This window comes from Mesocricetus auratus, unplaced genomic scaffold (genome assembly GCF_017639785.1).
Source record: "Mesocricetus auratus isolate SY011 unplaced genomic scaffold, BCM_Maur_2.0 Super-Scaffold_100011, whole genome shotgun sequence".
Classification (NCBI taxonomy): domain Eukaryota; kingdom Metazoa; phylum Chordata; class Mammalia; order Rodentia; family Cricetidae; genus Mesocricetus; species Mesocricetus auratus.
Genome location: NW_024429195.1, coordinates 12359696 through 12387302, shown reverse-complemented (window position 1 = coordinate 12387302; position 27607 = coordinate 12359696). Strand labels below are relative to the sequence as shown.

The 27607-nt window shown below is 43.7% G+C and overlaps 1 protein-coding gene and 1 long non-coding RNA gene across 2 annotated transcripts in view; both read right to left on the bottom strand.

Moving 5' to 3' along the window:
* Nucleotides 1-1625: 1625 nt before the first annotated feature.
* LOC121143187 lies at nt 1626-4876 on the bottom strand. Its single transcript, XR_005880348.1, has 3 exons — nt 4458-4876; nt 2760-2834; nt 1626-1906 (listed from the first exon to the last, which is right to left on the bottom strand). It is a non-coding gene; the product is annotated as an uncharacterized LOC121143187 (long non-coding RNA).
* Nucleotides 4877-12716: 7840 nt separating this feature from the next.
* The window catches only part of Cog6 (component of oligomeric golgi complex 6), a 43000-nt gene continuing 28109 nt past the window's right edge, over nt 12717-27607 (bottom strand). Inside the window, exons 16-19 of the mRNA XM_005077589.4 lie at nt 24909-25016; nt 23991-24044; nt 21046-21125; nt 12717-13778 (exon numbers count right to left, since the gene is read on the bottom strand). Coding sequence (XP_005077646.3) covers nt 13631-13778; nt 21046-21125; nt 23991-24044; nt 24909-25016 — 390 coding nt within the window. The 3' untranslated portion in view covers nt 12717-13630. The remainder of the gene's footprint in view (nt 13779-21045; nt 21126-23990; nt 24045-24908; nt 25017-27607) is intronic.

Below are 27607 nucleotides of genomic sequence, written 5' to 3'. Positions count from 1 at the left end.
TGCAGCGATTACAACTCGATTGTGAGCAGTGAAAGGCTGTGATCTTAAGCCTTTTTTTTCCTGACAAAGGAGCTTTTCAGGGTTCATCCCCAAACCTCTCCTCTGAAGCAAATTTGACAATGAACTTTGTCCAGTGATTCTGACTAATGGCTATCGCCGACTGGAGACACAAATAGATTCCTTCTCTTTTTCCTACGCTAAGATGGCTTAAGCTAAACAGCATTTTCAGGAAGAAAATGAACAAACAAATGCTAAGGTGTGGAAAAGCAGAGAAATCACTGAACCACTGGTGGAAGACCTGGGCTTCAGGCAGGCTTGTCACCTCAGACGAAGCCTCTCCTCCCTTCCTCCGTGTCTGTGGAAGACTGGAAGCAGTATGTAGCTTGGAGGACCTCCGTGAGGAGGCCAAGGAAAGGCTACATGTGGCTGCTTCCCAAAGGCTCCAAGTGAACGATGCTGCTCTCCACATCCCAGCAGGAAGCTCCATGGCTGTCACAGAGCCTTAGTGTAACACGGGCTGTCTTGTATGCTCTGAAAGGGATGACACTACCCGACAGCCCCAAGGGAAAACCCAACTGATATGCTGAAGACCACAGCAGCAGCGGTTGATGCTAATTAAGTAAATTACCCAACTGCCACCTGTAATAACAAACCACAAAATATATTTACCTTATGATACTAATCTCTACTTTTTAGGATAGTGTTGTATGGCTTATTATATGGAAATATGAACAAATGTCTATTGACCAAAAATAGGGTGCTGAAGACAGACCTAAGAAATTAATCAGCTGAAGTTCAGCGTGGTGAACCAGTAAGAAGCTATTCCGGTTACTTACAGGACTCAAAGACAACTCCTCGTCACTGGAAAGCCCACCTCAGCATCCACACCCCTGGAACTCCTGCATGACTCGGTTGGAGAGCTCTTCACCTGAGTTAAATGTTACCCTGAATTCCTTGGTCTGCTGCTTATGATTTTGGCTAGTAGGTCTGTTCCTAATTTAAATATGTCTCTTTTGTAGCTCTTTCATCTGAGTTGACATATTCCTTTCTGGAGGGTAGAAGGAGGTCGATAGGTTCAGGTAGTAAAGGTAATTTACAAGGCTCAGGAAGTAAACAAAATTTACTAGGCTGAAGAGGTTCCTGGATCAAGATTCACAAGGCTTTCTCCTGAGGTTGTACAAGCAGCAACCAATTATCAGGGCACTGGGTTACGGGGCATGCTACATTTTCATTGTGCAAGGAGTTCACCAATGTGACCAGTCAACATTAATTTTTTGAAAGATTTATTTATGTTATTTTTTGTATGAGAGTGTTTTACCTGCATGTGTGTATGTGTATCGTGTGCAGTTAGTGCCAGCTAGACCAGAAGAGGGCACTGGATGCCGTGAGGTCAGAAGAGGGTCACAGATCCCGAGAACTGAGTAATAGATGGCTGTGAGCCACCACGTGAGTGCTGACACTCAAAGCTGGTGCTCCTCGAGAGCAGGGAGTGCTCCAGTGGGCTAAGCCGTCTTTCCAGAGGTATGGGATGCTCCATGGATCTCCCCGTGATCCTGGGCAGCACCCATGCTACTCTTCTCTGTGTCCTTCCGGTTCCGTGTCCTGCCCAAATGAGCACTGCAGACTGTATCTTCACCAATTTGTCTTTTATTAAAGCAGCAAACGTTATCGAATGGGAATCTATAACAGAAGCTTACTGTTTATAAGAGTTCTCAAATTAAGGCATCACCAGATTAAAGGCCCCGAGGGCTAGTCTATTCTCACTACTACTCAAAAGGTGAAGGACTGAAGAGGCTTCTCTCGGCTTCCTCTATAAGGGCATCAGTCTCCGTTAAGAGATACTTATGTTATGGAACCACCTGCAGAAGGTTCCCCTCTTCATCCAATCACCTGCAGGGTTCAGTTTCTGCATATAAATGGGAGTGGGGGAAGAACACACAAAGCATTAGAACACTGCATTCAAATACATTCCTTCACCCAGAACTCGGGACCTAACGCATAGTTCCTGGGCATTATCTGTGTCTGTCACTGTGGTAGACTATTTGGCATGCACAGATTATTTAATTCTCCCAACAAACCTGTCTACAGTCTATTACCCACCTTTATAGAGGAGGAAACTGAGGTCTTGAGACTGACTAACTTTCCCAGGGTCCCATAGCCAGCAGGTAGAATTCAAATAAGAACAAATAACACAATCACTACATCATGTTGGATAAAGAACACCGTGGGGCTCTGGAAAATTGCAAATGATACCGCCTGGTTGGAGACAGTAGGAGCTGATTCAATCACTTTGGCCAACGATCTTGCTAGTTCCACACTCTGTGGCCCAGGAACTCTACTCCAAAGTAGAGAAAATTCTCAAACATTTACATAAGTACGTGTGTGCAGGACTGTTAAGGAGGTTTTGTCCGTAAAGCAAGGTACATTTGTCAGGACAGATTAAAAACACTGTGACTCCGTGATGTATTACTTTCTCAGCAGTAAACACCGACCATTCCCATTCTAGCAAATGAATCAAAGTTATAGTAAGTTACCCCAAGAAAGATACGACCTTAAAAGACTCAGAGCAAGCAGATCTAACAGTAATAAACATTTGTACAAGAAAAAGGTTTAAGAAAAAAAAGCAACTCACATGACAGGTAAGAGGGAAACTCTAGCAGTTTCCCTTGTGGATGAGGGGGGTGGAGAACGGACAGGAAGATTTGAGAGCACGGGAAGCGTCATTGTGAACAAAGCGTAGATCAGAGAATCTAAACTACCTTTTAAAAAGTCACCATTGCCAGCCTGGTCTACAAAGTGAGTTCCAGGACAGCCTCCAAAGCCACAGAGAAACCCTGTCTCAAAAAACCAAAAAAAAAAAAAAAAAAAAAAAAGTCACCATTGATGGGCCTGGAGAGCCTGCTAGGCCATTAAAAGCACTTCTCAGCTCACAACCATCTATAACTCAAGTTCCAGAAAGTCCAGTGCCCTCTCCTGGCCTCTGTGGCACTAGGCATGTGTGTGGTGTGCTTATATACAAGCAGTCGTTTAAACACCCATACCTATAAAATAAAAACAAATAAACCTTTTGTTGTTTAAAGTTACCATTGAGACGTAGCTACAAAGCTAGATGGGCGTGTCGGGAGCTTCCTCTCGCCACCCCCACCCCAGGCATGGGCGCCCACATAAGTATAGAGGAAAGCCATCAGTCCCAGGTGCACGGCTATGATTAACTAGTCCTGTTTTTCTGGCCCTTCCATACGAAAGGACTACCTGGGGCTCTGGAGCCTGGGTAAATAATCCTGGCAGCCCAGCCAAGCCGACGGGGAGGACGTAGGCCACCCACACAGCAATCAAGAGTTCCTCTGGGTGGGACAGGAAATGGCAATTGTTCCTGCTCCATATCAGTGCTAAACCACCAGGAGGGCCATAACCAGGGGCAGCATGGGGATCAGTGTGCAACTGGCCACTGGGCCCAGTGGGCCAGCGAGACCCACGGACAGGTCAACACCCACATGGTCTAGTTGAAGCAACTCGAGTGTGGGTGACTGCACACAATAGAGCTAAACCACAATTACCTCATGCAAATGGGCCACTAACTCTCATTGGCCCTGAGTGAGAAGAAAACAGACACAGGTGTGAAAGTGCTGGATGAGCTGGAAGGATCCGAGAGTACCTGGCGGTGTCACCTAGGGGCAAGGGACCCTGGCTCCTCCTGGGCAGCTTGTGAAACCCAGAAGTGGTCTTCTACAAGGAGATCTGCATTTGGGGAGCCTCAGCTCTTGTTTAGGGGACACTTGCTCAATCTTTGTTATTCCCACGATTTTCCTATGCATGGCTGCCCGAGTCAGCTGTGGCACCGATTGCTTCATGGTACTTACTTCCCTGGTAGAGCTCTCCTGGAACTACGGCGACCTAAGGGTCAGAGCCTGGTTGCTACAGCTGCAACCACACTTGGCACTTTGTGAACGAGCCCCGACAAGTAACAGCCTCCCTTCCTCTTACACAGACCCAGTCACTGGTCCCGGCATCACCCCCTACACAGAATTCTATACTCAATCCCAGAAATTGCCATTGCTCCTATTAGGACCTCCCCAGAGAGGAAAAATCTCAGTCGCTGTCCTCGTTTGGGAGACTTTGACATAAATCATGATTCCTGAAAGCATTCCCATAATGCTTACCGCCTTAAGAGGGGCTGGTGGCTACGCCCCTCTTTGTTGTCAGTTCTCTAGCTGGAGAACAGTTTGACAATTAGCACAACTTAGGAGGGAGCAAAGTTAGCTCTGTCTGAAGCCTCACACATTAACGTGTCAAGACTAATGAGTTGTTTCCTTTTCCATATTAGAAAGCAGATAAATGTTAACAAACTGGTGTCATTAAGTGTCAGTAGCAAGACTCAAAACACATAGAATGTTTATTGTGGCACATCTTAGGCAAAGGAGAAAAAATATTAAAAAGGTGAGACAGAGGGTACCTACCCCAGCTCCAACTCACAAGCAGCACCCAGATTGTGGTCCACTGCCCTGAAAACCAGGAAACACCCAAGGGGAGGGTTAAATTGCTCACTCGAGGCCCACTAGCTTTCTGGACATCTCAACTCTGCGCCCCTGACTTCACAGGCAGCTTTCGCTTTCAGGGACAGATCTGCTTCTATGCATGATTCACCGCTGCTGGTTCCGCAGATGAGTTCAGGAGTGCGGAAGAGGAGGAGGGGCACGTTTTAATTACAAGCAATTCAGCCTGGCACGCAGAACTCTCAACCTGTCCAAGTCCCAGACTTCTGACCTTCTCCAAGATGGCCATCTGCTTCTGCTGTGGCAGCATGGGGAGGGGCTGCCCAGGCAAGTTCCCACACAGAGAATTTTGGGCCAAATGCTTAGTGCTAACAAGGCCTTAGTTCTGTCGAGATATTCAGTGGCTCTGGTTTTGGAGCAGGGGAAAATGGGGTAGTTGTGAGGGAGCTGACAGAACCTGATTTCAGTCCATCTTGATGGAATGTGGGAGTTACAAAGGCTACTCTTGTTCACCCCCCCAGGCTTTCTGGTACAGGCCAGGGTGGGCTGGCTGTTACTGTCTCTGAAAGGATCTAACTGGGTTCCTGTGCTGGCTTCCCTTGAGTGGAAGGCCACCCCAGAAGCCTCTGAATGGAGGCCCTGAAATGTTAAAAAGTGCATTGGCAAGCCTTTCCTTCCAGGCTGCCAGGCTAGAGGTGAGGGCGTTGTTGCTGGAGGCAGAGGAAAAGGGGAGTGTGACCTCTGCTTGGTGTCCTGGCCCCCAACAAGTCAGAGGTCAGGCAAGGAGGGCAGAGGCAGCCCAGCCTAAGGTCTAGAAGGCAGAAGTGGCCTGGTAGCAGCTGCAGAATCCCAGGCAGGCTGCCACAGCTATCAGGGATCCTAGGCGCCCCCCTCTGGTGAGGCGAGGGTTGGATACTTCATTCTGTGACAACCCTGGTCGCAGTAACCTGACATTTGAGTCTCCATGGTATTGCCACAGGATACAAGCTCAGCAGAGAGTGACCCCTTCATCGGACTTGGTAACTCTCTGTACACAGCAGTGAACCTGTGACATTTGGGTTCGGAACACTCCTCTGCTAACCACCAAAGTTCCGAGAAAGTTTCTCTGAGATTACTGGGTATGAATTAAACCCAGGGTTTTACAGTAAGCCCAGGTTCAGAATTTAGAGATGGTTTTTGTTTGTTTTGTGTTTGTTTGTTTTCTTGAGACAGGCTTTCTCTGTGTAACAGCTTTGGCTGTCCTGGAACTCACTTTGTAGACCAGGCTGGCCTCAAACTCACAGAGATCCACCTGCCTCTGCCTCCCGAGTGCTTTGGATTAAAGGCCTGGATAGAGATGATTTTAAAACAAGATAGCTACCACACAAGAAAAAAATCGTCCCTATTTGTTAAAAAAAAAAACCTAGAAGGAAACTGGCACACGATTTATAACTGGGATTCATATTCTCTCTCAAGAAAAAAAGAATCCTGGGAGCTGGAAAGCAATGTGGCCTATAGTCCCTTTGTTAAGGTGAGGATACCGCAGCTTTAAGATCAAGTCACTGAGTGAATGGAAGAGTAGCTCAGCTCCAGTGTGTAAGAGACCACGAGCCTGTAGAGAGTAGATATAAAACCTGTCAGAGCTAGCAGACCCCGAGTCACCCAGTCACTGAGGGAGAGAAGGAGAAACGAGCAATGTGTCTGCTTCCTCAACATCGTGGGGATGTGGCCTGATTTACCAGTCATCGTGGGGATGTGGCCTGGATGCAGGGGGCAGTGGATCCCAGCTGCTGGCGCTGCCAGGATTCAGCGAGCAGTGACTGGCTTCCTTGGCGAGTGCACCACGTAATAGCGGTGGACTTGGAGGCAATGGGAGGCACACCAGGGGTACGGCAAAGGAAACTTATCCTCATTGGCCATTCATTACCATTGATCTTTGTAAGGGGGTGGCACTGCCATGTTCCCTCACTGGAAGCATTAACAGCAAAAATGCTAACAATGTACTTCCAAGTGGATCACACTTCAGGGAAATAAAAAGTCAAGTCTGAATGTCTCGAAATAAACTAAAACATATAAAGCAAACAGGAACAGACTGAAGACATAAAAGCATAATTGCTATGAAAGCTTACACAGCGCACAGTTCAAACATGAGAACGGCTACAGACGATTACAGATGGTGCAAATGAATTACCATCTCAACATGTAAAGCACTTAACAGACAAACTACAGAAAAGACTTCATTCCTCACTCTGAAGAGGACAATTTACTACACTATATGATATGCTGGAACACAAAGTAAGCACAAAAATGTCAAAGGACTGAAATAAAGGATGTATTTCTGATGCAAAGGAATAAAAAGATAACTGAGAAATATTTATGTTTGTAGATATATATCTAATTAATCCAGGAATCTTCAAAAGCCACTATGGAAATTAGGAAATACTTGAAATGAGATCAACTGATAGTGGAAACCCAGCCCTAAGAGATACACCTGCATCCCTGCCCCTGCATCCATTACACCTGCATCACCGCTCCTGCATCCCGATTACACTGCATCCCTGCTCCTGCATCCCGATTACACTGCATCACTGCCCCTGCATCCCGATTACACCTGCATCCCTGCTCCTGCATCCCAATTACACTGCATCTCGGCTCCTGCATCCCGATTACACTGCATCTCGGCTCCTGCATCCCGATTACACTGCATCACTGCCCCTGCATCCCGATTACACTGCATCTCGGCTCCTGCATCCCGATTACACCGCATCCCTGCTCCTGCATCCCGATTACACTGCATCCCTGCTCCTGCATCCCGATTACACTGCGTCACCGCCCCTGCATCCCGATTACACTGCGTCACCGCCCCTGCATCCCGATTACACTGCATCCCTCCTCCTGCATCCCGATTACATCAGCACCACAGTTCCTGCACCACAATTACATCTGCACCACAGCTTCTCTATCAGGATTACAACATCTGCACCACAGCCCCCTGCATCCATGGCTCAGGAAACATCTTAGAAGATGGGATGGAAAGACTGTAGCCAGACTAGTCAGGAAGTCTGCACTCTTAGAAATGGCTGCATGAGCAAGACCAGAACAATGGCAGTATTAATGGACATGCTAGTGTGGTGGTGGTAGTTCCCTAGACAAAGAACTACAGGAAATCAATGACCTCACAGGGAGAAGGACAATTAGCCCCTCCCGAGGAAGAGCTCCCTTACTGGTTATCCAACGCAGTGGTCAGCCTTGAAACATACAAACAACAGAAATGGGCTGCATTTACATATTTTTGTGCACACACAGGCACATATACACAACAATAATAATCAAAGAAAGAGAGGCCAGGCATTGGTGACACACACCTTTAATCCCAGCACTCGGGAGGCAGAGGCAGGTGGATCTCTGTGAGTTCAAGACCAGCCTGGTCTACAGAGCGAGTTTCAGGACGGCCTCCAAAACAATACAGAGAAACCCTGACTCGAAAAACAAACAAACAAACAAAGAGTCCATCAACTTGAGAGTGGGGAGGATGTGGGAAGGGCTTGACAGAGGTAGCCGAGAAGAGGGTGTAGGAAGAAGGGGGAAAGTGGTGTAATTCTATTTTAACTAAAATTTATTCATTTATTTACTTATAGTTTTCTGCCTGCATGTATGCCTGTGGCCAAAAGAGGGCAGCAGACCTCATTACAGATGGCTGTGAGCCACCACGTGTTCGCTGGGAATTGAAATCAGGACCACTGGAAGAGCAGCCACTGCTCTACCTCTGAGACATCTCTCCAATCCTAAAATATATTTTTAAAAATTAAAAAGTAAATGGGATAAAAAAGATAATGGAGACATAACATATAAAGGTCTATGTATGCATGAAAACTTAAATGGAATTATAATTAACATATCAAATGTTATACATAAACGAAATATCACTCCAAGACAGTGTTTAGATATCAATTATCAAGTCCCATTTTGACAAAGTGGGAAAAAAAATAAAATACAGAGTAGAAAGAAGGAAATAATGATGACAGAGCAAAAGTAAGTGAAATAAGCAAGAAGACAATAAAAAAAACCAAGCATCAAGGCTCATTCTTTTGAAATGCTGAACCCAAAACAAAGAGTCTCCCACTAACTACATCACAAGGCCACAGGAGGATGAGCAGAGGCCACAGCACTAAGTCTGGATGAACCGAGTCACACCTTGAAATGACATTTACCTAATAAGGCCTAAAGGACACAGTGTATAAGCTGCAACTTCCAACACTATAAATGTACACATAGAAAACCCAGTTCAGAGGAAACAGGGTCAGCTAGGAAGGGGCCTTGATGAAGTACAGTCAACATGCACAAGTTAGCTCCATTTTATTGTGTAGCAGCATAAAATTTTAAAATGTAATATAAATACACGATGTCCATACTAAATAACTGTAGTATAGAAATAAAAATACAAAGTTTTGTTTATCCTGTAAGGGGAGAGTTATCAAAAATTGGAAGACAGTAAATCCCCCATTAGGGAATATTAATATGATTTTGATGATCAGAAATAAATTAATTCACAGTACGTAAGTACATGATTCATACTAATACATAAGTAAATTACTTTCCTGGTAGCAGAGCTATAATATTTATATAAAATATAAAATCTCTGAAAATTTTAGACTAGCTCAGACTTCACTGTTTTTAAATATTCAATTCCAACAACTTTGCCAGAAAATTATATATTCCCCTGAAGCGAGCAAATGTTTCTATGAATACTTCAGATCTTATCTAAAATTTCTTCATGCTTATAAGCATAGTTTTATGATGAGTTTTTAGTTATTTTCACTCCAAATGTGTTTATTTTAGTATTCACTGGCATTAATATTAGCTGAATTTGACAGACTGGTATGATATTATTAATGCAATTTTTACACTAATTTCTCAGCTAGCATGTCAATTTTATATTTGGACCTATATTATAGCATCTATTTCCAAAAATAATTTGGGCATAAAATTATTTTCATAAACACATGACTGATAATCACACTTAAATATAATTATGACCCCCCAAATGACCATATGTAGGTCTGGCTATACTATCTAGAATGCAAATTTAACTTTAAAAAAATGGCCTGGAGAGATGGTTCAGTTGTTAAAAATACTTCTGGCGCAAGCATGAGAAACTGAATTTGGACCCCATCATCCATGTAAACAGTCAGGTGCAGGGGCCGGAGCCTGCAATCATATTGCTGGAGTGGGGTTAGGAGGGTCCTCGGGTCTTGCTGGCAGTCAGTCAAGCCGTCCTAGTGAGCTCCAAGGTGTGAGAGACCCTGCTACGAAAGAAAATGGAAGGAAACAGAGGTCGACACCTGATGTTCACCTCTGGCTTCGGAAGGCACACACCCGCACCCGCTCCAGAACAAGAGAAAAGTAACCTCCTCTTCATTCTACTCAAGAACTCAATGCACCTTGTTTAGAAAAGATAAAGCATTCCTAACTTGGACAACTAATCCCTCCTAATGACAGTTCTCAGGAAAGCAAGCCTACCTTCTGCTTTCAAAGTAGGCAGTAGGTGTTTCTAAATCTCAGAATCACTTAGGACCTCATTATTTGAATTTAAGAGGCGCGAACTGGCATGTTATCATTTCACTTTCTGCAATTCTTTTGTTACCAAAATGTAGCAAAAGTTTAAACTTACCAAAGGGTAAATCCTAAGAGTAAAGCCCTGTGTGATGGTCTATTCAATATCATGAAGCCAACTCCAGAGTCTTTCCACTTCCTCCCAAAGGACCTGTCATCAGTCGGTTCCCATTGCCTTGTCCCCCAATCCCTGCAAGCCACCAACGTGCTCGCCATCTCCGCATGGGCCTCTCCTGCACACTTCATGCACGAGTTCAGCTATATGGAGCCTCTGTGCTGGCTTCCTCCGATCGAGGCTCGCCCACACTGCAGCATGGATCAAAATTTCACTCTTTTTTAAAAATGGATAAACGATATTGTCTGATGAACTTCTGGATTCTATCCTCTTGGGGTGGTTATAAATGCTGCCATAAATATCTTTACAAAAGTTGTGTGTAGACTTTGTTTTCTAATTCTCTTGGCATGTTCAATTGCTAAGTCATATGGTGATCCTATTTAATTTTTTTAAAAAAACTATTCCACACCCATTTTATACTCTTACCAGCACGAATAACAGTTCAACTACTTCACTCCCACACTTATCGCCCTTTAAATTTTGTTAATGTTATAGCTACCCTCACATGTGTGAAATGACGTCTCATTGTGGCTTCAATTTGTATTTCCCTAGTAACTAACAACATGGAGTATCTGTTCACAAGTTTGCTGGTCATTTCTGTGCCATCTTTTCAGGGGCTTATTATCTGTTCTCTATATCTTCTTTGGGAAAATGCTCATGCAAACTGCACATATAAACTCAGTCATATTGGAGTTATACATTGTATTCTGAAGTGCACTCTGCACCATCATTGGCCTTGTCAAATACATAGACAGGGTTTTTCTGTGTAGCCCTGGCTGTCTTGGAACTCACTCTGTACACCAGCCTGGCCTCACACTCACAGAGATACTTTGTCCTCTGCCTCCTGAGTGCTGGGATTAAAAGTGTGCACCATCATGCCTGGTATGTTTTCATTTTCTTTAAAAAATGTTTTATATTAATTCTTTGAGAATTTTATACAGTGTGTTTTGATCATAATTATTCCCCTTTCCTGGCTCCTCCCAGGCCTAATTCAACACCAACACAATTTCATGTCCTTTCTCATTCAAACACCTTGGTTGTGTTGGCCAACCAATCTTGTGATGGATCTGACCTGGAGAGGGGCAAACACACCAGAGGTTACACCATTACAGACAAATGACTGCTTCTCCTCAAAAGCTAACAGTTCCTCAGCTAGAGGCTGAGAGTCCCCCTCCTCATCTGTGCTGGGATTTTATCTAGTTTGATTTGCACAAGCCTTGCCTTTAACACACATTTTAAAATATTTAATGAAACCCCCACCCATTGGGTACATTGGGTATCATTGAAAAGAAATTCTTGAGAGAGGGGGGGATAGGGAGGGAGGGAGGGAGGGAGGGAGGGAGGGAGAGGAGAGAGAGAGAGAGAGAGAGAGAGAGAGAGAGAGAGAGAGAGAGAGAGAGAGAGAGAGAGAGATGTTTAATAGCACAAAGATTTATAACAAGTTCTTTATAGTTTTGGTTTTTACACTTCAGTCTTCCATCCATTCTGACTTCATTTTTTTAAATATGGTTTGGTTGTTCCTTTTTTTTTTTTTTTTTTTTTTTTTTTTGGCTTTTTGAGACAGGGTTTCTCTGTATTGTTTTGGAGGCTGTCCTGGAACTAGCTCTGTAGACCAGGCTGGCCTTGAACTCACAGAGATCAGCCTGCCTCTGTCTCCCGAGGGCTGGGATTAAAGGCGTGTGCTACCAACGCCCAGCAGACTTGGTTGTTCTAACCATTTGTGAAATTATCTATGGAAGAGTCTTGGCAACCTTATTATTTTTTTTTTGTAAACATTAACTCTGTTGATATACAGGTCTACTTCTGAACACTAAGTTCCATGTTAGCCACAGATAGGCCTGGAGTGTAGTAGTTAACACTTACAGTTGTATGCTTTATGGTAGGGAAGAGTTATAAGCATTCAATATAACTCACACTTCTACTTCCTGGTGGGCTTCTAACATCCTGCACCTGTCAGTGTTGGACCAGCAAGCCAGCCCATGGTCCCCAGCACACGTTACTGATGCTCCACACTGGTACTGTGCGGTTAAGTCCTGCTGGTCATATGGCTAGGCAGATGGAATGTATTTCCAACTGGGCACTGTCATCTTATCCTGGGCTTCTCAGGATGGAACCCTACAGTAGCCCATGCTGTACCATGATTGGTTTTGTTTCTATATAAATATTAGGGCCAGTCTGTTTACTTCTGAAAGAAAAAAAAAAGGCCGATGGAAATTCCTGAGGACTACACTGGTCTGACCACTGGGGAGTACTACCACCTTGACTCTACAGTTCTGCCCACACAGCATGCGTCCCCAAGCTCTAAGCCATCTTAGTTAGGTTATAGTTATGCAAATCAATGCAGTCCACATACAAAGCCTGGCATCAGCAGGCCTGGGGTTGTCTCTGTTTGGTCTTCATAGCCTTGCATTCAGTGTGCTTCTCAGCTAACACTGCAGCATATCCGGCCTCGGTCTGCGTTCCCTCTGCTGCACAAAACACATCTGTGAGAAGTATAAAAGATACTACAAAGACTGTTGCACCAGAAATAGTTTAATATATATTAAGAAAACCAGATAACAAGGAAAAATATATTTTCTCTTAGCAAACAAAAGGTAAGTGAATCAATCTTTTTTCACAGTAGAAATAAATTATGCACAACGTAAGTTCCTGCCTTGTATTATGCTGTTTTGATAAAATATGTCACATATGTTCATTGAAAAGATCAAGACAGACTGACACGGTGGATACCTATAGTCACCTTTTCTCTGAACAACCCTTATTAGTCTGAAGAGAGAACAAAGTTTGTGGGTGGCCAGGTTAGGTGCACACTGTATGAGGAATACCCACCCTGAAACATGAGGCTTTCCATGTGAAGGCTTTCCAACCTTTCAGCTGAGTGGATATTTCAACACACATACAAATGTCTGCAAGGAGCAAGGTTGCAGGTACAAAGCAGAAAGGAGATGACAGCCTCACCGTTGCTTTTCTCTAACAACCTCTTGGGCACTTATCTGGGGGACAGAGACACGGCTAGGTTCAAGAAGCTTTCCTTACAATGAAAGCATAAGGATCTTCCATTAAGGTACATTCACAGCAGCTGCAGCTTAGAAGCCACATGGTACTGATTCAGAACTCATTGTACTTAACCCTGCAATCTTCCATCTGACTTTTGCCTCCATGTATAATCCCAAGTCAGCGGACCTTAAAGCTGCTATGCAGAGGCAGCTAATGAACAAGGGAATATTGCTACTTAGAGAGGAGATACAGCAGTATAGACTCAAACCAATACTGATTTATCTCCATGTTAGCTGAGAATGAAAGAAACTGACCTCAATCTCATACAAGGGAAACTGTAATTCTCAAACTTCAAGATAAAGACTCAGATTAAAAACCCAAACCACCCTTGACGTTGCCAGGCAGCAATAATCTGCAAATGCCACCAAGATCATCAGGAGAGTAGTGTCTTCACTTGCTCGGGCGACCTGTGTAGGATGCTCTCTGGATCTTTGTATGCATTGACTGGATTCACCACAGCTGCATGAACTTCCTCATAGGCTCTGCACACCAGCTCAGTAGACTGCTTTACAATCTGCTCCCTATTGAAGAGCAAACAGAACCAGAACATGACACAACCCCAAGAACTTAAGATCACCCGTCTAAATGATATGCTTCCTCTCCATGCTGACCAGTCCCTACTGATGGGGATGAGTAATTACTGTTTACTGAAGTATTCCTCTTTAGTATGTAGCCTCCAAAAGCCAAGGGCTGTATTTCACACACTGCTTGGTCATTAGGACTAAAACAGTGCCTCACACATATAATACTCCTTAATTTAGGGTGGGCTTACATCCTGATAAAACAAGCTAAAAACACGGGAGGAGAAAAATGCATTTAATACCCTTAACCAACCAAACACTGCAACCCAGAATACCTTAAATGTGTTCAGAACATTTAATCTTAGTTTAGAATTGGGCCAAATCATCTGATAAAGGCAGTAAGAAATTATTTTAGTTATCATACACGTCTATGGAATGAAGCTTCCAAAAATAAATGATATTCTTTAAGCTGTCTTTCTGGGATCTATGTTCTTCTTTATGATAATGCCCCAAATAATATATTTGTAAGACTATCTACAGACATGAGTCTGTGGTTTATAAGTACAATATGTGGATGTAAGCAGGAGAGAAGTCCATTCCGAGATGTTAGGTCAACAGTACCTGGTTCAGATCTACCCTTACTGAGTTAAAGGAACTTGACAATTTTTCAAAAATTGCTAAAGACTGCAAAATAGGAGTATCGAGAAGGACGGCATGTTGAGTAAATGCCTGACACAATGCAGTGATGTTGACTACTTTCTTCTGGGAAGGACAGCAGAACATTGAGGGAGTGCAAATATGGCTCAGCAGTTAAGAGTGCTTGTTCCGCCATCTGGCAATTAAAAGTTCAGACCCCAGCATCCATAGGAACTGTAGAGAACCTTAGCTCCAAGAGGTCCTGAGACAAGAGGATTTGGAGGACTTGATGGCTATGAGAGTCACCATGAAAATGCAAATTCCAGGGTCAGAGAGGACCATGCCTCAAAAGAATAAGCAGAGAGTACAGAGGAAGACACTCCACTAACAATCATACCCAGAGATAGATCCTAAAAGATAAGAAAGAAAATTCTTAGGAATCTATTTAGTCACAGGCAGCTTCATGTGATCTACTGTCTGGCAAATTTTCCTGTAGTTAACTGAGCTTCACGACTGTACCTAAATAATGCCAAAATTATTTTTCATAAGTGAAACAGCCAAACCCATTATGAGATGGTATTTAACAACTGTTCCATATGCATTTGAAAACCATGGTGTTTTTTGTTTTTTCACAAGTCAGAAGTGAGCTTTAGAAGCAGTTTTTAGCTCATTGCTCAGAGCAGGATGATGAATGTTAGGCTGGTCAAAACACTTATTACCCAAACCTCCTACTTCATGATTTGCTTCAATCTGACTAGAATACAAGGAATAAGGACTATGCTGCCATACAAAAGGTTTAAAATCATAAAAAGGCACAAGAATGTGTATTAAACATTATTTCTAAATTAACAAATGATCGGCAAGAGCAGCATACTGAAAACCCCAATGTAGTAATTTAAGTTTTGCTTTCAAGTCATCCTGAAAAAATTAGTGAAATTGAGTTGTAACGCAGGCTACGTTTCCAAGCTAAATTAGCTTACAAATGTCAATAATTAACAACACAGCTGAAAAACCAGAATGAAGCTAAACCACAGATAATAAAATAAAACCTGGCCAAAAGACCTTGCAAGACTGTGTAACTTGTCCTGAGTGTTGGTATGTGACAGCACAGGTCTTCCCCATGCTGCTCCTTAGTTTAAGAAGCCACTGAGATAGGGAAGGAACTAAAACTGAACATAGGCCGAGGAAGACAGAGCGGAAGTGGTGGATCAACAGTCTTGGATGTGTCAGACAGAGGAGTTTGGAAGAAAGGCAGGGTGACTTGTCCCTGTCAACTGGGCCACAGCAGAGGAGAGCTACAAGTGAGGATTCCGAGCTGTGAGGCCACATCTAACCCTCATGGAAGAAGCAGCTCTCATGGTGTGGGAGGCAGACTCTCCACCAAGTCCGCAGATTCACTTTCATTAAGTGTTTCCAGTGAATTCGACATGGCATGGTAGAGAAAAAGCAACACTAAGGAATTCCAAAGGCTGGAACTCAAGTTAAGGCTGCGTCACTTACTACAGTTATCTTGACTGTATTTTATGTCTCTCTACAAAGAACTGATTAGAAAAATCTCCGTAGAACATCTTCACATTTAAACTATACTATTCAATAGACAGATGAGCGCATTTTAATGAGCTTGTCTTTTAAAAATCATATATTCACCTTAGTGTTCTCTCTCTCTCTCTCTTTCTCTCTCTCCCTCTCCCCCCCCCATGGAGGAAATGTAGTCCTAAATAAGTCTGTTGGCTATTTGCATGTTAGTGGTCACTTCTGGAGTGCTCAGACAACTCAGCCTGTTTCGTTTTGAATTCTCTACCGTCTACTTTTTATTTCAAGTAGAAACTACCCTACAAGCTCCCCCTTTCTCTTGGAACGCCTGTGCAAATGTCTTGTCTGTGCACCATACTGCTTTTCTTCCTGCCTGGTGCCAGGTTATCTCGCTAATTAGCAGTATTACGAAACAGTTTGAAATTATGAGAATCATTATGGTGACAAATTATTGATGTCTAAATGGAACAGCTTGAGGGACTGTGTAGCTAAAGTCAAAATGATCAAGAAATCATCTAAGTCCAGTTGTGTGCTTGGGACCTTGAGAAACAGTTGCAGACAAGCTTCTCAGCTGGGACCCACCCACATGGATTTAGCTCAATCATAGCCAAGCTCACAGCCGATGGATGAAAAGATATGTTCAGAATGGTTTCTGTGGTATGATTTTCATAAAGATAAAAAGATTCAAAGCACCAGAGGGACTGGACGCCTATAGTGAAATAGTGTTTTCTGGACACAACAGGGCAGCTGGTTGCTCCTAAGAGCTCATAGTGGCAAGGACTACATGTACAAACCCTGCACAAGGTCAAGTCAGCCAACCCAGCGTGGACAGCAGAGGAGCACACTAGACAACTCCCAAGGAACCACTGGCAACTAACGGCCGCTGGGCAAGGGAAAAGTTGGTTTTCTTCATGGTTGTGGCCTGCCCATGCTCCATCAGATGGTCTGCCACCTAGGCAAGCACCACTAACTGGACTCGGTAGGGTTCAGAAAAGAGCATGTGAAGTTGGGAGGAAAGCTAAGTTCAGGGGTGATGAGGAAGTAGAGAGAGGAAACAGGAGTGGATTTGATCAAAACACACATGCATGTACGAAATTACCAATTTTTAAAGATTATAAAAATGGAAGGGAATGTCATTTTAATAAGAGGTATTAAAAGGTATGATTATTTATAAAGTTAGACCACTAACCACCCAGTGTCTCGGCTACCATCACATCTTAGGAAGGCTCAAATAAAACAAATTGTGTCTAAGTAGGCTAATGTGCTGTGGGACAAGGAAAATCATGACCTTTAGTACCATCTGTCCAAGCACCAGACTCTACCACTTAGGTATCTATGCAGTTTGAGACCTTTAAGCTCCAAAGAGCAGAGTCAAGTAAAGGCTCACCGCTTCCACCAGCCTCTCTTGCGTGGCAGGTTAGCAGTCAGTATGACACCAAAAGACCAAGCTGTTCTCCAAGATCTAGTAACTCCCCAGTGCACCTCCAGCTAGAGAGCAGCTGGCTACACGGTGGCTCACATGGCCAGTGCACTTAGCATGGAGCTAATCTCCGTGAGAAAAATGAGTGGGCTGAGTCTTAACTGCACATTTTTACCAAAAGGCAGTGGCATCTGGTTCCTTGTATTTCAAAATGCTGAATACTCAGAAATTGTTTACCCAGTTACAAGTGTCAAAATTTCAAACCTCTTATACAGATCACTATGGAAGTGCAGAGAGAAATCATTCTCATTAAAATATGCTCATGTGAATTGGCATTTTAAATAGTTACTTAAAGCACCGAGCTACCAAATGAACTGCTTGCTTCTAGAATCAGGGAGCTTGTTAATCAGCATTTAGGATTCTCGTTGCCTAACAACCTGGTACAACTTCAGCATTACCATAAACCTACTGTTCCTAAAAATAGCTTCTTTCCACATGCAGGTTCTGAGATCACTGAGTGAGCTTTCGTGAGGTGCAATCAGACGCACCCAGGACAAGGGCTTCAGCAGTTAAGGGCCATGATGACAATACACTGAGGAGTCAGGAGGTGTGTAGAGCTTTAGTGTTGTAAGGTTTGTTTTGTGTTTTGAGAGGGGACTCTTATGTAGCTCTGACTGGCCTGGAACTTGTAATTTAGACCAGGCTAGCCTGAAGTCCCCAGAGATGTGGCCATCTCTGGCTCCACAGCTGCTCACAGATGTCCTCTAGCCTGTAATTCATGCTCTTCAGGTTCTGCCGTTAGACATATGCACTAGCGCCCTTTATGGACGGATTCTATTATCACTGAAGTGCTTTTCTGTTTCTTGTCTTAGCATCTGGTCTAATTCCCCTGGTGAGGGCACAGCTATTTCAGCGTTATTGTGATTAGTGCTGCCGTGGCCCGGCTTCTGTCATCCTTTTCATTGTAAACTGTCTCCTGCACCCAGGGTGCCTGTATACAGGGTCCTGCTTCCCGTCAGTCTGAGGGAGCTGCCTTCCCGCTGGAGCTCGCTGCCTTCTACATCCAACAGCTGCTGCCAGCTGGGCTTCCGTCCACTGTCTTGCTGTCTCTTCTTTCATTTGCACTTCCTCCTTCCTCCTTGCTTGCTCCAGAGACTACAGTGTTGCACACCCCAGAGATAATTCAGTAGCCTACACCATCACAACAGCACACTCTGTTCCCCTCAAAACCAGTGGTTCTCATTCATGGGTCATGACTTCTTTGGGTGGGGGGTGCAAACAACCATCTCACGGGGGTCACCTTAACACACTGGAAAACACAGATATTTACATTATAATTTATTATGTAGCAAAATTACAGTTATGAAGTATTGGGGGTCACCACAATATGAGAAACTGTATTAAAGGTCACAGCGTTAGGAAGGCTGAGAACCACTGCTCTAAATGCTCCCTTATGGTCCACTAACCCTGAGGTTATTTCCCTTGTTATCATTTTCCTTTATTATCTCTTACAGTGCAGTGTGCTTTTTTTTTTTTTTTTGTATGATTTTTGGTTTACTGGGGCTAGGAATTGAACCCAGGGTTGCAAACACCGAGCCTGAGGATCACACAATTCATGATTACACTTTAGTTCAGCACGCTAACAACAATACCCATTGCACTGTTTCCAACACAAGGTCAGCTGCTATGAATGCCCGCTCTTCCCACTGGCTGCTCTAAGATGATGCTATGGTGCTGTTTATAAGTGGCTTTTGATGACCTGATGGTGGAATGCCCTTGGGCTATGTCTCTGTTCAGGTTTGTTTAGCTTTTTGGGTATGTGAATTCACATTTCACATCGAATCTGTAAAGTTCTTCTTGCATTAATTTTTTTGTTCCAATAACTGCTGTCATGTATAACTGAATGTATGCACATATACGTGTGAGAGAGAGAGAGAGAGAGAGAGAGAGAGAGAGAGAGAGAGAGAGAGAGAGAGAGAGAGAGAGAGAGAGAGAGAGAGAGAGAGACCGACCCCACGTGCTTCCTTCCCTCCTTTGCCTGGCTGGTCTTCCCTTGAGGAATGATGGGGGCTTCGTCTCACACACTGTACTTTTCAAGTGAAGTGCAGCACGCTCAGTAAAACTTCCTTCCTCGTTCTCTCCCTGCACACATTTCCAGTGCCTGCTATAGAATCTGCTGGTGCACCATGAGCATCACCTGTGGATCTGTTTCTATTAACAGATCCTTTTTCTCCCTTGAGTCACCTTTTCCTGCTCCTAGGCAGTTCCAGGGTGTTCTTGCAACGCATGTCTTTATGCGCGACACTAGCAGTCATCCTGCAGAGCTCTGTTTGGAAGGTAGTGAGCTGAGTTAAAGATGAGCGTGTACTTAATGTGAGTTTCAGACAGCCCTGACCGCTGGACTCCATCAGCCCATCAGGAACTTACTTTAGGCTTGGGTTTTCTGAGATCTCTAGAATGTTGTCCAGGCTATTGCTGCTTTTCAGCTTATAGGTTTCCATAAGCTATTATTTCACTCATGTTTCTTTTCCTTTCCTTAATTAAAAACTGGTTTTAGTTTTGTTTATATAGGTTACTGTTCACACAGATAGTGAATACAAGTGCTAGTCACAATCCCACTTCCTTCAAATCAAAAAGAAAACAATTGTTTCACTAAATCCATGCTTTTACTTTTAATAAATATAAGAATATAAGGAAAAATTGACCCTAAAAAATAGCTCTTTAATCATATACACTTTCCTGTATGTTCATTTAGAAACATGTATACTCCCTCCACTAGTTAAGTTACTTCTGGAACATTCTGATACTGATATAGTCATAATTGTGGATTCTATGGGGCACAAAGTGAACACTGGGTCTGGCATCAAAGAGCGGCATCTTTCAAATTTATCCAAAGGGAAAAACTCTTTAAAATCACTTAATTTTTCTATTTCTTTCTCCATTTTTCTAGACAGCTTTACTTCCTGGTCCCTTAAATCTGCTCAATATTTTCCTTTACAACTGAATGTCTAATCAAAATCTCCTTTGAAAGTCAAACCTTAAGACCAAAAAAAAAAAAAAAAAAAAAAAAAAAAAAGAGGGTAAAGCACTGTGTATACCTCAGTGGACTCAGAGTCTGGGGACCCATGTGTCCTGTCACCACGCTAGTGTGATCCGTGTGTCCTGACGCTATGCTTGTGTGATCCGTGTGTCCTGTCACCAAGCTAGTGTGATCCGTGTGTCCTGGCACCATGCTAGTGTGGACCCATGTTCTGTTCTGAACTATGATGTCAAGTGCCACTTTAACTTAGATGGGTTTACCAGCATGGATATATCCCCACTCTAAATTAAGGAGACATCTGTAATATTTAATACTTTTAGATCTACAGAAAACCAATAAGATACAAAACAGTCCATATTAATGACACTGCCTTGACATGTTTAGAATACATGTTTAGAATTTGGTATCGTGCCTATGTAACTGCAATTGTAGTCACCTCAATTTAAAATCATTAGCAAAATATAATTATATATTAATGAGAGATTTTGGAGGGAAATACAAAGAAAGAATCGTGTTGCCAAGGTTAATTCCTTGGGGCACTAAGGCAGGAAAAACACTGTAAACTATAGCTCTTCAAAGGCAATATCTGATGTTTACAATGTTCTGAAACCCCCACCTCCTTCAGAGCAGACACTTACTTGACTGTGGCGCTGAGCAGGAAGTTGAGCTGTGGCATCAGCAGGTGGTCTGGGGCTGAGAGGTAGCGGTCAAACTGAGCCTGGGAGAAGAATGGGATACGAAATGCATCGATTGGCTAAGGAGCTACTGAACAGCCGCTTCTAGGGAGTACTGACTTCAGAAACACCCCTATCATCCTTGTCTAGGGAGCACTGACTTCAGAAACACCCCTATTATCCTCATCTAGGGAGCACTGACTTCAGAAACACCCCTATCATCCTCGTCTAGGGAGCACTGACTTCAGAAACACCCCTATCATCCTCGTCTAGGGAGCACTGACTTCAGAAACACCCCTATCATCCTTGTCTAGGGAGCACTGACTTCAGAAACACCCCTATCATCCTCGTCTAGGGAGCACTGACTTCAGAAACACCCCTATCATCCTCGTCTAGGGAGCACTGACTTCAGAAACGCCCCTATCATCCTCATCTAGGGAGCACTGACTTCAGAAACACCCCTATCATCCTCATCTAGGGAGCACTGACATCAGAAACGCCCCTATCATCCTCATCTAGGGAGCACTGACATCAGAAACGCCCCTATTATGCTCGTCTAGGGGTTTTGTTCGAAGGAGGGCTTCCTAAAACATTATAACTGAAACACCCTAAAACTGTCTGTATTAACTTACTTGGACCTATGTTTGAAAAGTATAGTGGTTAGTCAAAGAGCTTACACACAACTTTCATTGTGTGAGTGCATGTCCCTGTGTGCACATGTGTATGTGGGTGCCTGTGTACAAGTGTTCATGTGTATATAGAGGACAGAGGACGACTTTGGGCATTGTTCTTCAGGTTTCATTCATCTTTTTTCCATCAAGACAGTGTCCTAGTAGCCCAGAATTTGCCAAGTGGGCTAGACTGGCTGCTGAGCCCCAGGCACCCTCCTCCCTCCCTCCTCCTCCCAGCACTGGGTTTCAAGTATGCGCCACCACACCAGGCTTCCATGGGTTCTGGGATCCATCTCGGGCTCTCAACCTTACAAGTAACTGTCTAAGAAACTTGGGTCTTTTTAAGTGAACCTGAAATTCATTCACTGTCATAAGAAATTTTTTAGACATACATTTTCCTCTGAAATTCTAGTTTTCTAGAACATTTTTCACTGGGTGTATATGCTACGACTGTTACTTCTCTGTGAGGTCTTTACCACAATGTAGTATACCCTATCCGTCTCACGTAGGGCTCTGAGCTGTAGACTGTCTGTCTACAGCAACACTGTCACTTCTGCTATCTCTCCTGCAAGCCTGTTACTTTACAAGCCTTTGGTTACTTTTAGTCCTGGTGGCTGTGATGGTTAACTTCAACTGTCTGTTTGGCAGGATTCAACTGGCCAGGAGTCTCAACAATGGACTATCTAAATGGGCTGTGGATGAGAAACGGTCTTAACTGGGTTAGTTGAGAGAAGACCCACACTGAGACAGGGCGATACCATTTCATGAGGCGGGGCCACATGAACAGCGGAGAAGGAGCTGGATGTGTCTGGGTGTGTCTGCATTCACTGATCTCGGGGCGGGGCCACATGAACAGCTGAGAGGGGGCTGGATGTGTCTGCATTCACTGCTCTCTTCTGACTATGGTCTGCAGTGCTCAGCTGCTTCAAATACCCATCAGGACAGACAGCACCTCCAACTGTGAGTTAAAGCAAACCCTTTCTCCCTTAAGTTGATTTCGTCAGAGTCGTCTATAATAAGTTAAAAACTAAGGCAGTGATATGTAGGGCATCTCTGCTATCCAATTATTCATCAGAGGCCATTCAGTTTGTTAGGGATTATCTGAAGAAGTCAGGACAGATGGTAACTGCAGTAGGCAAGGTTCCAGGCTCTGGAAGGTGACTTCCAGATGAATCAATTAAAGAGTTAGAGCAACAGTACTGCCGTGAAACTTGCAGAGGGGTGATCTTATGAGTGACAGGGCTATGTGACTCACAAGTCATGCCATGGGGAGATATGCACAGAACATATATGCATATCTGTGATTCATGCACAGTGCAAGCATAGTACAGAAGAGCATGCGGCCCAAAGTGGTGCTCATACAGAAAGGAAGTCGGCGCGTGTGTGTGTGTGTGTGTGTGTGTGTGTGTGTGTGTGTGCATGAGTGTGTGCAAGTGTGTTTGGGAGTGCACATGGATGATTATGTGTGTCAATGACTGTGTTTGAGTCTGTTTGAGTATATATGAATGTGTATGAGTGCATGTGTGTGTATTAGTATATGCATGAGACTATATGCTTGAGTGTATATGACTGTGAGTGTATATGTATGAGTGAGTGTGAATATGTGTATCAGTGTGAATGTGCTTAAGCATGTATATGCCTGTGTGAATGTAACCGGTGAGTGTGTTCATGTGTGTGACTATGTCCAAGTGTGTATGTGAATGTCTGTGTGTACACACTGTACAGTGCTGGGAACTGAATGCAGGGCTGCATAAATTCCAGGAAAGCATTCTACTACTGCTACAAGAGAGCTGATCACTGGGAAAGAAAGAATAAATAAAGGTTTTGTGAATCTCGTGCTGAAGAGTAATAAACTACTCTAAAACATGAATCCAACTTCGGTTATCATCTTAGAAAAAAACACAAGTTTAAACAGGACTCACAGCAACACAGTCTGGAACTCACAACCTAACCTCACGTGTCACCACTCCTGTTCTGCATCAGATTAGGAACCAACCCTGAAAATGAAGAACTCCTAACTATGGTGACTTGATCAAGGTACGACGGGAGATTGCAGCAATGGTAAACCCTGGTCAGAGCTGATAAAAGCGGCAGACACACAGGAGCTACTACTGAGCTCCAACTGAGCAGGTGCATACATCAAGAGAGAAACTATCGTCCAGGACACTATCACCGCACAGTAACCCACAGTTAGCACTGCCAAAGGAAACCAACTGAAACGCTTCCTTATGCACTTACCATTGCAGCCTTCAGTGCCACAGAATCTAGGTTGGGCAAATTGGCTAAAGAACCCTACAAAAAAGTTATAAAAATGGTCTATTAGAAGATTGCCCACTTTCAGGAAACTCACATAGGTGCTTCCAAAGTAAGTTGTTTGCTCTAAACTGCAGTAAGACTAGGGCCATAAATGAGGAGCAAAACCACACATTTATCAGCTAGGGAAATACCACCACACTCGAGGGTTACTCAAAGCAAGAAAAGCAAGTGACGTAGCATTTGGAGGCCGCTGAAGCCACGGGGTTTCAGGAAACAGAGACCAGTGAGGAGCTGGCTCTCCGGGGGTGAAAGTTGAGAATTCCTTGCTTTTTAAAGCAGCTTACTTTTTGGTCTGCTCCTCATCTATGGCTCTACTCTTACTGCAGTTAAGAGAAAACACTTCTCGTTCAAAGAACCTACACGATTTTCTGAACTTGGACAATCTTCTCATCTTATTTTGTGTTAGGGTCTCCCATTTCTCTGGGATCTATCACTATTAGGGTTCTGTAAAATCATTTCAGCCCAGAACATTTTCCTTTACTGATCTGCTAAATTAGATGGAGGATAATATTATTTGCATAGCAATCCATATACCCATTCAGCTGAAAGTAAAATTTAAACTCCCCCAGTATGAACATGTTGTACACTTCATAATACCCATTTCTGTATAGTGACATCTTCTGTAACTAATCCCTAAGCATTTTCATTACTTCTAACTGAGAATTATTTGCATCTTCAGGCACTCTCCTGAGCCTATGACAGACACTATGCTTACCCCCGTCTCAGCGGAGGACATAAACATTGAGAACTGTTCATCATGGCAGAGTCAATATTAAAATCTAGAGTCCACCTCCAGGAGCCACCCCTAAGCTGCCCTTTGCCAGGGCAAGCGGTGCTCACCTGCTCAGGCTTGTGTTGCTGTACAGTATTGTAGATGTAGCTCAAGCCAACCCGAGTCAACACATAAGAGGCTTGCTCGTTTATAAGAGTGTCCAAATGGGCTTCAATCTAGAATGAAATGCAGCACAAAGAACGCGTTAGGAGAGAGCTAACAGTGACAGCAGTAAAACAGAGCTGCCGTTGAGGCCGTGTCTTGGTGGGGCCCAAGGCAGCCTCCACAACAGATTTTTCTTCCCTCTCGAGAAATCCCCACTACTTAAGAAGTTCTGACTCAAGAGGACTCTAGGACTGGCCCCGAGCTAAGGAATAGGGGTTGCTGCTCAGCTACTTCAGACGCAGAACTCAAGTCACAACAGCTGTGTAAAACGAACTCTCAGGGATAACAAGGGCTTGACAGCTACATTCTGAGCCTCCCCCCCCCATTCCCTGCACAGTCCAATCTGAGGAACCTGCAGCTGAGGAATGGGGTGCCTGAAGGAGAGCGTCCCAGTAAGGAGCCGCTCGTCCCATTTGCCAGGTCCTCCCTTCCCTTCCACACCACAGCGTCCCCAGTTTTACCATGAGCCCCCGCCAACCCTCATTTCTGTCACCACACGAAAGCCTGCCTAGTTCAAGCAATCCCAATACTTACACTCCTCCCGCTAAGAAGCTCACCACATTATTCTTTCTAATGAAAATTCCCAAGGAAGTACAATTAAGAGCCCTTACTTCTTCTTGTATTTACTGAAAACCAAATAATAATAATAATAATAATAATAATAATCATGATAATGACAAGAAGAAGAAAAAGAGGAACAAAGAAAAGAAGAGGAAGAATTTGTTCAGATACAAGCATTTAATGAAAGTGAAAAGAAGCTGGGCATTGGAGGCACATGCCTTTAATCCCAGGACTTGGGAGGCAGAGGCAAGCAGATCTCTGTGAGTTCAAGACCAGCCTGGTCTACAGAGTAGGTTCCAGGACAGGCTCCAAAGCTATACATAGAAACCCTGCCTCGAAAACCACACACACACACACACACACACACACACACACACACACACACACACACACACACACACACACACACACACGAAAAGGAAATCAGTTAATACTAATGACCAAATTAGTGACCTGAAGGAATAATGAAGATAGAGTATCAAAGAAACAAGCTAGAGAGACAGAATAAACTGGAGAACAGATCCATGATATGAAATGAAACAAAGACAGGATCTCCAGAACATAAGACAGTAACACAGAAATGATTTTTAAAAAAATTAATGAATAAGTGAAAGATTTGAATCTTCAAACTGAAGTGGCTCTCAAATGTCTAAGATTGAAATACCAGGAAAAGAGAAGCACCTAAAATATTCTGGGGAAGCACCTGAAGTATCCTCACAGGTTTCTAGTTGGACAGACCCAGCTGCTCCAAACAGGAGCTTTGGACTTGCCTGGAGTTACAGCAATGCTGGAAAAGCTAAGTGAGAGCAAGGGGATCTGTGAGATGAGGCCTGGGCATCGAGAACCCTCGTCTCACAACATAAACTGTGTCTTTGCATGAACCACGACTGCACCACTCTGTATGCCTCTGACAGTATGTGTGGAGGTCCAGACGACATATCAGATGTGGGTGGGGAGAATACAGACCCTGGACAAGCTAACATTTAACAGATATGGAACTTGTGCCATGCAGAAAATGTAAAGGACTCTGAGGACAAACATGTGACGGCTGGTAATGAAAAACAATGAACATTTTAAGAAAGTTCATCCGAATCTTTCAAGAGAAGCACGAGATGAATGGCAGATTTGAGTTTGGATTAGTGACAAATATAAAAAGCATATTATGAAGTATATTAAGTTCATGGAAATAAAGTTTAATCATTTTCTCTTCCATGGCTCAGCTAGCACAGGATGTGTGCTGATGGCATGCCAACACAGTAGTGGTCCAGAAGTTTAGCTGCACTGGAAAGGAGAAAACTCAGTGTAAGGCAATCACCCATCTGAGACTATATGTGTGCAGATCAAGAAAGCAGAGGCGATCAGGAGACAGGAGGCCGAGGTCGTGAGGACGGCGGGACACAGAGAGAGCAACAGAAGACATAAAATAGGCAGGAGGGACTGAGGGGGATGAGCTAACCAGCTGGTGAGGGCATGGGAGGACAGCAGAGGAGGGAAGGTGACCACATGTATGTATGACGATGCTATCATGAAGCCCATTGTTTGTGTGCTAACCTAAAAAATTAGAAGAAGAAAAAAAATCAAGCCTTGCCAAAATCTCCAGTGGCAACATACACAAGTATTTAGAGTTACCAATATAAATTCCAAAAGAAATGAATGTCCAGATAGATGAATGGGAGACGTTCATAGCTGTGCCTTTTTACAACAAACTCCAAAATTATTAAGACTTTATGATTATGGATCATTCTCAAATGTTTTCAAATGAATTAGAAATCAGAAAATTTAGATGTATCAAAAGCCACTCCTCAGAAAAATGCAAGGCAACTGTACCCACTAGCAGTCTTTAGGCTTCTAGTGACAGACATTTGGGGCCTTCTGCTTTAGCCTGGTTCCCTTGAACACCGCATCCACCAGTATTATGTCACTGGGTGCCTTGTGAATGGCTTTGACTTACCCATTACACACCTTTGAGAGACACTGGCTTATGGGAACAGTGCCCGTTAAACCACAGCGTTTTGCCTAATACTGCTTTACACATGGATAA